At 46.8% G+C, this 12,354-nt stretch overlaps 1 protein-coding gene across 2 annotated transcripts in view; it reads right to left on the bottom strand.

Moving 5' to 3' along the window:
• Nucleotides 1-12,354, bottom strand: part of VANGL1 (VANGL planar cell polarity protein 1) — a 43,588-nt gene that overhangs the window by 16,077 nt on the left and 15,157 nt on the right. For both annotated transcript variants that reach the window (XM_053591300.1, XM_053591301.1), the window contains exons 3-4: nucleotides 10,756-10,888; nucleotides 6,480-7,087 (exon numbers count right to left, since the gene is read on the bottom strand). In XM_053591300.1, the coding sequence (XP_053447275.1) occupies nucleotides 6,480-7,087; nucleotides 10,756-10,888 (741 nt within the window). The remainder of the gene's footprint in view (nucleotides 1-6,479; nucleotides 7,088-10,755; nucleotides 10,889-12,354) is intronic.

The raw sequence follows: 12,354 nt of genomic DNA, 5'->3' as shown, positions 1-12,354 counted from the left end.
TAGGAAACAGACAGTACACTGTTCAGGGAGCACGACCCATCTCCCAGGGGCCTAAGGCCCCTCAGCACAGCTGCCTTCACCACCTCCTTCCACTCGGGAGGCTGTGCTCCGTGAGGGCTGAGTCCTCCTAGCCTTGACGTAAGGCTTGTAGGCAGACGTCCTGCAGGGAAACCGTCCTAGCTGTGGCTGCTGCGAGGAGGCAGCTGAACAAACACAGGGCTGCAGTGTGCAGCACCTCACACGCTCATTAAAGCCACTTTCAACAGGCACCACAGGACCCAACCACAAACGGCAGCTCTACTGCCTCCTTGAAAATTCTCCCATAGCAAAGCAGAGTCTCAACAACAGCCTCATACTCTACTTTTCAGCTCTTATTCATTTTTATCCTTTGCTTTCTTAGGTTGGGGTGGGGGTGGGAGTGAAGGCTGACAAAATATTGAAAACTAGTCACACAAGTAAAAAAAATGAGAGTATACATGAAACCAGAAATGTAATAACATGAGTCAAAACCTCCAAGGATCATTTAAAAATAGTCCCCAATGTCACAGCCATTGGCTCTGGGCCCTCCTGAGACCGTTGGTACTAGTGTTCTAGTCTTGAACACAGGTTGGAGGGGTGTAGCCCAGCACTGTGGCCAAATCTGACCAGCAGTATAATCACCGGCAAATCACTTGACCCAGGCAAAAGATTTCAAAAGGAGCTGGAAATGTATAACCTAAATATATCCTGGAGTAACTTCAACCTCCCTAGAAGACTCCACCTTCTTCAATTCAAACTAGAAAACCAAAGTGCAACCAGAAAGGCAAGGCCCCCGCTCACGCTGGGAGGAAGCACCCGTGCGTTAGAGGGGACAAGATGAGCTTGAATTAATCAAAGCAGAGTGGACCCCATGGTTTTCTGGAGCTTTGGGGTCAAAAATCACCAGTATGCATAATATGCCTGTCTTAGCTCAGGCTGTCATACCAAAATAGCACAGAGTGGGTGGCTTAAACAATAGTAACTTACTTTCTCACAGTTCTAGAGGCTGGAAGTCCAAGATCAATGCTCTAGCCAACTGGGTTCCTGCTGAGGGCTCTCTTCCTGGCTTACAGACAGCCACCTTCTTCCTATGGGCTCACACATCCTTTCTATAGCATGTGTGTGCAGACAGGCAAGCTCTGTGGTGTCTTTTTCTATAAGGGCACCAGTCCTATCGGATCAGAACCCCACCTTATGATCTTATTTAAGCCCAGCTGCTTCCTTAGGGGCCCCATCACCAGATACAGCCACTGGGGCTTAGAGCTTCAACATACAAATTTGGGGAAACACAAATATTCAGTCCATAACAGTTCCTTTCAACTCAGTAAGGGGGAAATCACAAGCTGGTCTGAAAAGCAATCCAAGAATCATTTGTTCAAAAGCATAGGTATTTGGTTCTATGATCAGTTAATATCTGCTGGCTGAATTAGGTCCAGTGGCCCTTCAGCAGTATGAACATTCTACGGAATGGGTCATTGTGAACAGGAAAGTTTCCAGCAGTGCTGAGCGTTGCCTCCTTCTGAGGTTTCAGTCTCTCTCCCTGCTGATGACTATTAGTTGTTATTATTCTTGATGGAACTATTAGTTGTCATTATTCTTGATGGCTACGGGACTCTATAAAGCAGCTCTTACCCCCACTCTAAATGTTACTTCCATTTACTCATTCCTCCATGTTAAAAACATATAACATGGAGGAATGAGTAAATAAGTGTGTTAGAGCTGCACAGACTGAGGATGAGAGCAAGCGGGGCTCTGGGAGGCAGCTGGCTGCACCGAGGCTCCCAGCCTTCTCCACCTTGACTGGTCCCCTGTCCTTTACTCCAGGCTGGGCCTTGCTTTCATCAAGATAGAGCAGTAGGCAGAAAGACAATGACTGCACAATCTTTCTTACAGGTGAAATCTAAAAACAAGTCAAATTCATAGAAGCTGAGAATAGAACCGTGGCTGCCAGGGGATGGAGGGTGAGGGCAGGCAAAGGGTACAAGCTTTCGGTTAGAAGATGAACACATTCTGGAATCCAACACACAGCACGGTGTTGATGTCTGGGTTCATTAATCTGATGGTGGTGATCATTATACAATGTATACATATATCAAATCCTCACACTGTACATCTTGGATATATCCGATCTTTGTCAATTAAAGATTTTAAAAATAAAAAAAGATAGTACAGGAGAAACAATTCATGGCCTATTCTAGGTCTGGATCTTAGAAGGCCCCAGGAGCTTCTGCTCTTGTGTTCTGAGCCCTGAGCTGTAAGAGTCTAGCTACCCTGATGTAGAAATAACAAGGAGATGCCATGCAGAGGAGGCGGGACCCTCAGAATACACGAGAAGAGAAAAAAGCCCAGCCCCAGCTGACTCTCCGTGTGAGTGAAATAGTACAGAGGCCACGGGCAGGACCAGCAGACCTGTGAGAAACACTGAAATGGCGGTGGTTTTACACTACTAAGTTTCTGGGTAAACATTATACAACAATAAGCAAAAGACATCTTCTTTGAGAAGGTGAAATACAGAAGGTATGGACCAAAGGCTCAAACTTGCTACTATGTTTATACGGACCGAGCGTAGTCAACCGAGTGAATAAAGGAACTTGCGGAGTGAAGCTCAAGCCTTCTCTAACAGTCTCCTGTGCTCTGTGCATTCCAGCCCTGAAGCTCCGATTTAAAAGAACATGGTGATGTAGACATGCAGCCAGCACCCAGTCCAACACATGGTAAGCTCTCAAAAACTGCCCCTAAGTCTGCTTGTGCCATCTCAAAGCAGTGATGTGAACGCAAACGCTTCTACTCACAGGCAGTATGGCAACATGGTTTGGATCATTCTGGAACCAGAAAGCCTGGGCTCAAATCCCAGCTCCCACAATCACAAACCACGTGAGGCCTTAGACAATTCATTTAACTCGTCTGTGCCTCAGTTTGATCCCTTGAAAAGGAGAGCATCAGCGCCTATCTCACGGGATTGCTGTGAAGACTGAGTTGTCTGTCGACAGCTCAGAAGGCGCACAGCAAGGATGACGTCACTGCTGACTGAGGGTTTTCTCTGTTCTCTGGCTCAGATCCAGTCAGTCAATTACACTACAGTCTATGTACTAATACTCACGGTATTTCCCTTTAAAGATTTCAAAACTGAGAAATTATTAATTAGGGTAGTTAAATGTCATTTTTAGTCTCTTTTTTGGGGTCAGTCCACAAATATAGCCAGATCGAAAATCACTGGTCTCTGATGAAATTCTAGAAAAGTTAGCAACTCCCTGTGAGAAAAGGCCAAGAAAAATGACCAGTGAGGTGTGCCCGGAGAGCCACAAACCGACTGTGCTGAGACCCCAGGCCGTGGAGAGGACAGCAGGAAAGGGGTGTGACACACAGGAACACACCAGCTCCCTGCGACCTGGGGCGTACCTTATCACTTGTGGGCAGGGCCCTCCACTGCACACGGGAGAGCCTACTACTTCCCCTGCCCAGACCTGATGGGCAGCGGGGCTGGCAAATGAGCCCCAACCCTGGAAAGGCCTTTCATAACTAAGGCACCAGGCAGAGGCTTGAACGTATTTATGGTATCCCACTTTCTACAGCAATGACTTTTTACATTTCTGAAAGTTTTCAAACAAGCCCAGAAATCCATCCCTGCCAACAAGCTAGCCACAGCAAGTGCCTTTTATGAGGGTTAATGAGAAGCCTATTTTCTTTAAGAAACGAAAGAGTAGGCATTCTTTTGACCACTCTCAAAAATAGCTCAGTCGATTCTATAAAATCATCTGTGGAAACAGAAAAAAAGAATTCGCCAGCACTCTGCACCGAAGCCCAACAGAGGCTTTACAGAAAGGGAGAGTGGCGGCCTGCGATTCCAGGGGGGCTGCTGCTGAAGACCCGCTGCGCCCATCTCTGCAGCCCGCTTTGTCTATTCCCACTCCCGCGTCCCTCCTGTCTCATTCCTGCACTTTACAAAAGAGCTTAGAAGTTATATTTCTGGCCCAGTGACTCTTCCAGCCACTGCTGGGTTCCGACCAGATTTAGCCCTGGGACCGGCAGGTCACCAGACACACACAATGCCAGGAGGGGGAGAGGCCTCCGTGCATCCAGCCCGCCTGAGGGCTCCATCGGCAAATAACACCTCTTTCCCTGCCTTCTCTGCACCTGATGACCCACAGGCTCCATGTGAGGGATAAAGGGGGCCTTGGTAGAGGCAGGAAGGAGGAAACAACCGGCTCTGAAGAAAAGCCGGAAGGAGGAGGCTGGGGACCACCTCGAATGTCCTTCTCTGGGGCTGCTGGACATGCCACCCTCCAGGTCTCCCTGGGGAGCTGGGGTCACAGGCTTCGGTTTTGTGCAGTTGCTGGTCACAGTGAAGAGGGCCTAAGAGGTTTACAGTGATCCTGTGAGCTGTGCAGAAGGATCAGCCCAGCCTTGCCCACTTGCTCAAACCCGACCAGCACAGCAACGCGGTGAGATGCTAGGGCTGCTGCTAGTTACGTTTTCTGGACACCCCTTCCTCTGGCTCTTTGGTTCCCCTCCTCCTATCCCCACCCCATCTATCACGCAACTAGTCCTAGAGGGAAGAGCACAGAAGCCCAGGGAGGAAGTCAGTCCCCCCACCGAGGGCTGTAAAGGTGACAAGGTGTCCTTCCCTTTCACACCTGCACAGGAGAGATTCACACCAACTACGGCCCCAAACAAAACCTCAGCAGGACTCACTTCTGGCCAGTCCTAAATATCACCTCCACCAGGACCACAGCCAATCTCTCCACTGCTTTAACTTCCCCAAGACCTGTTCTGGGACAGACTATCTCCTGCTACCAGCCTGAACTTCCCCATTCTCCTGTGTTCCTGTCTCCTGCACCAGCTCTGTTCTGGCATCTGTCTGCTGTGCAACAGTGCACTGGTCTCCTGACGATGGTGAGCTCCCGGGTTCTGAGATAGGGCTTTGAAGGCAGCCACTCTTGTGGTGCTGGAGCCCCGAGCTCTGGGCTCACACTTAGCAGATATTTATCACAAGTCCGCTGGTCATTCCCCACTGTAGAACATGGAAAGAAAGCTGCCCCAGACGAATATGCAAGCAGGTGCCTACTTCCCTTCAGAGCCCTACAGATGTCTGTGAAATGCCAGGTTTTGCTGCGTGAACACAGGAATTGGACATGGACCCCCTGCATGGATCAGTTAGGGTGGCAGCAGCCTTGACACTGAATCATTCAGTCCTTGGGTGGTACAAGCTGAGCCAGAGGAAGGAAGGAGGGTGCATGCTAACAGGATGATGGTTTGGCAGCGTGGCCTGACTCCAAACCAGCACAGAGCCACCCCCCTGGACTCCAGCCAGAACTAGGACAAAGCCAATTGTTCTGACACCACTAAGGTATGCCCTTGTGACCATGGCCACTTTGCCAGTGACAATATCACAGCAGTAATGGGTACAATTAAATGCCTACCATGAGCCGAGCAGGTTACACACATCAGCATCTACATGGAGCCGGGGAGAAGGGGCAGGCTCTGAAGTCAGAGGTTGGGCTCTGCCTTTACCCAGTGGCCAGCTGAGCACCAAGTGTGTGCCACGCTCCATGCCAGGCACCAAGGGTGCCGTGAGGAATGAGCACCGCCTTGTCCTCAGGGGCACCGTTTGTGTAAGAAAAAGATGGAAAAGTAGGACCCAAAACACAAAGTGAGACAAGCCAGGTGGGGGAATAACTCAGCCCCCATTTCATGACATCTGAATGAATCCCAAGAATGTGGCCATAGTATTTTGTACAAACTACTTATATCCCCTAATCCCCATGTTCTTCATCAGTAACACTGGGATTAATAGTATCTATGTCATAGGGTCCTGTGAAGACTAAATATGCAATGTAAATATAAACAAATGACGGTTATGACTTTGGGTTAACCACAAAGTGAGATTTTATGCATAGATTTAAAGTATGCCATCCCAATTGATTTCTAACTTTTTCCTCATGCATACATGTTCGAAACACTCAGCCCTTACACATTTGGAATTCCTCACTTGCACTTGATTCTTTACTGGAGGGTCACCAGGGTGACTATTATAACTTATTGCCCAAATCAGGCACCTCTGAGAATGGAGAAAGAAAGGAACAACTGATAATTCCACTGGGACAACAGGGTAAACCAGATGTAGCATTTTGGGAAAATGGAACCGCTGGTCACCTTATCCACCATCCATAGGCCAATTTCAAGGTTCAAATAAACAGCCATCACTATGCATATTCCTTCTCCATCACTTTTGGGAGTTGCCAACACCTTTCAAAATCCCAACCTGGATGAGAGCCAGTAACCACCCTGTCCATCCAGAAGTCCAGAATCTTCATGCACACAGACACCCACCCCCTACACTAGAAGAGAAGGGAGTCAGACCCTGGACTGAACACGCGACTGTCATCACCCTTCCCATATTCAACAGGCTTCTTGTGGCAAGGTGGAGCCATCCTCCCTGCCTCACCGACGTTCCCTCCTACCTCAGGTGTCCCAAGCTGTAGAAGCGGGACTCGCCGTCAGTGGAGCGCACCACCTGCAGCGTGAACATGGGCTGCAGCTGCCGGAGCTCCAGCAGGATGATGGCCAGGTAGTGGATGAAGAGGAGCGCGTCCACGAGGGAGACTGTGTACTGCACAATGCCCTGGTAATTTCGGTCCCGAGAGTCCAAAATTCGGACCCCATAAAAAAGCCAATAGGAAACCACAAAGAGAAAGATGAGGACCAACAAAAGGGCACGGAACACAAACACGCGGGGCATGTCAGCTCTCTGCTTGCGGAAAAAGAGCGCCCAGGTCCCAATGAGCAGGATGAGGAGTTTGAACGCCATGGAGATGAAGAGCCCCTGACAAATGGTGCCGCAAGACTCCAGCTGATCCCGCCACAGGATCTGGGGTAACAGGATGAAGGCGATGGGGGTGAGGAAAACCAGAAGTCCAAGAAAGGTGGCGATGGTGAGGCCCAGGTAGCGCCTGCAGTCCAGCCCCATGCTGTCCTCCATGTCCTTGCTGATCCTGGCAATGTCCTCCTGGGATATGCTGTGCTCGGAGGTGCCTGTGATGGCCGTGGTGGTCTCTCCCCAGTTGTCATCCTGGTGAGAAGACAAGGAGGCCACTTGTTGAAACCACAGAGAGAACGTGCAGGGCCCACCTCGTTTACCCACGGACACACAGGGGTTTCTTTAACTTAACTCTTTAAACATCAGAATGCTTTAGCTTTAACAATTTTCACTGAAATTTCCAAAATGTATTATATCTTTACCTTTTCAAATGGAGGGAACATAATTTAATCTTTGTGTTTGTTTGGGTGATTCATTAACATAACATTAATTCTCATCTGGCTGTGCTGAAAAGCCCTGAAAGGCTCTGAGGGCCTAGGGCTGTCAGCCCCATGATAAACAATCCAGTAGTTAGACTAGCCTTGGGAGAGTCCATCTCTCCTGCACTTCCTTTCCAATTCACACTGGGTGTGTACGGGATTTCTACATCCTCCAGCAGCCCTGAAGAGCAGCCAGTACACACATCACTGCAAAGCTCCATCTGATGTTTCCAAGACCTATTTAACAAGTATCAGTGTCATGCGTTCTTCAAAAGTATTTCTCATTAATTAAGTTAAGCACATTTAACAATCTCTCTTTGGCCAGATCAGCTCAAAAATCCTTACCAAAACATGTTTTCGTGACAAACTAAACATACCAGGAAAGAGATTACCATTAAGACAACAGCCAGAGCATCACTGGTGGCAGCTTGCAACTGCACAGCTTCATATAAATTTAAACATAACACCTAACTATATGGCCCAGCAATTCCCAGGTTCTACCCAAAGTTAATGAAAACTTAGCCAGGAAAGACTTGTATAAGAATGTTCTTAACAGCTTCATTCACACCAGCCAAAACGGGGCACCCAAATGCCCATTCCCCAGGAAAATGGATAACAAATTGTAGTAGAGTCATACAACAGGGTACTACTCGGCAAAAAAAAAAAAGAATGGGCCAGGTGCAGTGGCTCACGCCTATAATCCCAGCACTCTGGGAGGCCAAGGTAGGTGGACAGCTTGAATTCATGAGTTCAAGACCAGCCTAAGCAGCCTAAGCCGGTTTCTACTAAAAACAGAAAAACTAGCCAGGCATTGTGGTGGGAGCCTGTAATCCCAGCTCCTCGGGAGACTAAGGCAAGAGACTAAGGCACTTGAACCCAAGAGTTTGAGGTTGCTGTGATCGATGATGCCATGGCACTCAATCTAAGGTGACAAAGTGAGACTCTGTCTCAAAAAAAAAAATATATATATATAATTTGCTTTAATATATAGTTAAGTTCACAGGATACAGAAGACATAACAACTGCTTTGTAACACTCTCAGTAGAAATCAATATTGGATTCCATGTTTTGCATTGAACCTAGTATCAGGTGATAATCAATCCTGAAGTAATTATTACCAGTGTGCTATAGTCACTGTTGACTACCACACTGCTCTGATTTAGCTATTCATCCTTTTTCCTGCCAGATGTGCTAACTAAATCCCCCGTCCATTTAAGAATTTATGAATGTGTGCTTAACCAATGTAAGTGTACAAATGTGTGCTTAACCAATGTAAGTGTACAATGTAAGTGTACAATGTAAGTGTACAACCTCTCAAAGTTGAGGTTCTCAGAATAAAAAGGATCTAAAATCCTCTAACCTAATCTCCTAGATTTCTTTTTGGTTTTCTTTGGTTTTTTTTTTTTTTTTTAAGATTTCTTTTTGTAAAAAAAATTTCTTTAGTGGTGAGATCTTGCTGGGTTGCCCAAGCTGGGCTCAAACTCCTGGCCTCAAGTGATACTCCTTTCTCAGCTTCCCAAGTAGCTGGGATTATAGGTATGGGCCACTGTGCCCAGTTTAATCCCCTAGATTTTCAATAAAGAAGAGGAGGCCAGCCAGGCATGGTAGCTCACACCTGTAATCTTAGTACTCTGGGAGGCTGAGTGGGTGGATTGCTCGAGCTCAGGAGTTTGAGACCAGCCTGAGAAAAAGCAAGACCTTGTCTCTACTAAAAACAGAAAAAGTAGCCCAATGTTGTGGTGGACACCTGTAGTATTAGCTACTCGCGGAACTGAGACATGGAGATTGCTTGAGCTCAGGAGTTCAAGACCAGCCAGAGCAAGAGTGAGACCCTGTCTCTGCCAAAAAATAGGGAAAAAACTAGCTGGGCATAGTGGGGGGAGCCTGTAGTCCCAGCTACTTGAGAGGCTGAGGCAAGAAGATCACTTGAGCCCTAAGAGTTTGAGGTTGTTGTGAGCTATGACGCTACAGCACTCTACCAGGGTGACGAGAGTAAGACTCTGTCTCCAAAGGGGGAAAAAAAAGCAAAAGCAACTGAGACGGTCAAACATTGTGATTGTTCAAAGAAACCACAACTGAGAAAAAATGCCCATCTCAATGCTTCTCCCACCAGAACATCGTGGCGAAAACAGCAACAGCTTCCCAACGTAGTTCTTAGTGAGCTACGAGGTATAGAGAAGCTATATAGAAAGAAATCTCTTCCCACTGGGCTATCACTATTTCTGAATCCACATCCAGCAGGAAACCGACCTCTTAAAGCACTTCAGGATAGTCCAATCCTAGGTCAGCCCTTCCAGAGCCAAGATAACCAGTATGACAGTTCTCAAAGCACTTGCTTGTTGCTCAACAAACCCCACATTCAATCATAACTGCAGCTTTGGGTCCCAAGAACACCTCATGTGCTCTGAGGAATTCCAGTTTCAGCCAGTGTGATTATAAACGCCTATCTGGGTATCTCCAGGTGAGCAGAGACGTATGTTTATCTGGACTCCCGTATCTTTACAGCCATGTATGCACGCATTGCTTTGTCTACGTGGAGCAAGGCTGGACATGCTTACAGTGCAGGATGTGTGGAGGGTGTGCAAATGTGTTTCTAGATGTAGCTCAGAAGTTTATTCAAATCAGGTGGGCTGCCAGACAGTGGGGACCTGGAGAAGAACCCACATAATGTTTTCTTAAAAGTTAAAAAACTGCCAATGTTTCAAAACTATGTGAAATTAGGTTTTTACATAAAAATCCTAATTCTCAGCTTTTCTTAAACTTTGCAAGACCCAGTAGCACTGAATCCCTGCATTCCTGAGGAGCAATTAAGTCCCTGGAGCTGAGAAGCTGCTGTTTGCTTGAGAGAGGAAACACATTTTCATGTTTGCCATAACTTCTCCGCTCCATCGCATGGGATTACCACCACCCAACTGCACAGATTACGAGGAATCCCACAGTCTCCTTATACTTTTTCTTTTTGACCCAAGGCACATTCACTTACATTTACCTTGTTTATGTTACCCTACCAGGCACCTGAGCATGCAGCCCCTGATTTATTTCATGGAACTAGGAGTAACACTCCGGGCAAGCCAGACTTCCCAACACTACTTAGGTTTTGCTTCCCTCTCTTGCACTATTCCATTTTGGAATGAGTCTCAGGAGACTCTGGCCTGTAACTTTCCCCTCCCCTGCCCTGTCAGCCTCACCAGCTTTTCCTCGAGGCCCTTTACAGCAGGCCAGCCAATCAGGTGCCAGAAGAATCCCTGCACTGCCCAATGGCAGGACACAGTATCCTTAGACCAACAAGAGACCACGGGACATACATAAACTAATTAACATGCTGGAAAAATAAAGATTAAAAACCCAAGAGAACCTACTGCAACAAGCCTTAGGAAAACATTTATAGAAAGCAGTCTTGGTCAAGTGGCAGTGTGCTTACAGACCGCCGCTGAGCCTTACCTGAACTTCTTCTGTCCGAGTGGAATCATTTGCCAACAGAGGCTCTCCTGTGGGAGCTTGAATGGTGACAGATTTTTCTGATGCTCTGACATCTTTATTCCGGGGTGATTTGTGTCTCTCTCTAGTTCTCTCCCTGAAAAAAAAGAACACCAGCTAATATATTTATGCCACCTCAATTAATTCTTCAGGCTCATTAAGATGCATTTTTTTTTTGAGATAGAGCCTCAAGCTGTCGCCCTGGGGAGAGTGACGTGGCATCACAGCTCACAGCAACCTCCAACTCCTTCGCTTAAGCAATTCTCTTGCCTCAGCCCCCAAGTAGCTGGGACTATAGGCAGCTGCCACAATGCCTTGCTATTTTTTGGTTGTAGTTGTCATTGTTGTTTGGCAGTCCTGGGCTGGATTCTAACCTGCCAACTCTGGTGTATGTGGCTGTCACCTTAGCCGCTTGAGCTACAGGTGCCGAGCCTCATTAAGATGTATTATAAATTACATTTTGAACTTAGGAAATTCCTACACACACACTACATGTGGCACCAATATGCACCCACCCTTCCTTCCGAGGGTAAGTTCATCTTTACACCCTACTTAATTATGTTCCTGCCATTTCAAGACTCAATGCAAAGATTATCACTTTTCCTTTATCAACAGTGATCTTATTTTTCCAAAGCCTAAAATTATAATTTTAGACTTTGTGCAGTTAAGGCATATTTTATTATAATAATTATTAACTTGATTTGATTATTAATTTGCCTAAACAAATTTTCTAGATTTTTTTTTTTAATTAGGACAACACTGCAGAATAGCTAAGCTTTGATCTTTCCAAAAAAATGCGGAACTCATTGTTACCCTATCCCTTGGACAAGAGAAGAAAGGAAATTCTAAACCAGTACAGAGAATCATTTCCTTCTCATTCTTACAAATTCAAAACTAGAAGTTCTTCCCATAGGTTCTAGCTGAACTTGAAGATACCCACAAAAACAAACTAGGACAAAAGACGCCAGAAGTACAGAGGGAGTGTGTGTTTGCAGGCCCCTTAAGGAAACAAGCCGCTTCATTGGTTTACCCCAGAGAACTTGCTGGGTGGTCTTCTCCGAAGACTGTGAAAATACCCTGCCTTGGGTCAATCATGAAATTACAGAAGGAACCAATCAGCATGGCCGAGCCCAGAGGTCACATCCTGGCCAATAACCACTTATGGAAACTGGCACCCCAGCCTCTGGCTGCCAGCAGCCAGAGTCAGTAAGTTCCCTCAGCCTCCTGTCCCCCACAAGCTACCTTGACATCAGTCCTCCTTCCTACAGCCACCTCCCCTCATTCTCTCTCTCCAAGGCAGGATAGAAGCAGCATTGAGCACGCAGATTTGGAGACAAACAGATCTTGGTTCTCTTCCTACTAGATGTGTACCCTTGCACAAGTTACTCAACCTTTAAAAACCTCAGTTTCCTTATGTGTGAAATGGAGACAATGAAAACACCAGATAAAGTATCGCAGTGCTCCATACCAGGGGATGAAGTGCTGATACGCAGTAGCTCTCACTATCGCTGTGACTGTTTGTCAGTGGCAAAGAATGGTGTGTTGACTTTGTAAAGCACAGGA

Source organism: Nycticebus coucang, chromosome 5 (assembly GCF_027406575.1).
Source record: "Nycticebus coucang isolate mNycCou1 chromosome 5, mNycCou1.pri, whole genome shotgun sequence".
Taxonomy (NCBI): domain Eukaryota; kingdom Metazoa; phylum Chordata; class Mammalia; order Primates; family Lorisidae; genus Nycticebus; species Nycticebus coucang.
The sequence above is the reverse complement of the archived record's forward strand: the minus strand, read 5'-3'. Positions and strand labels throughout refer to the sequence as shown.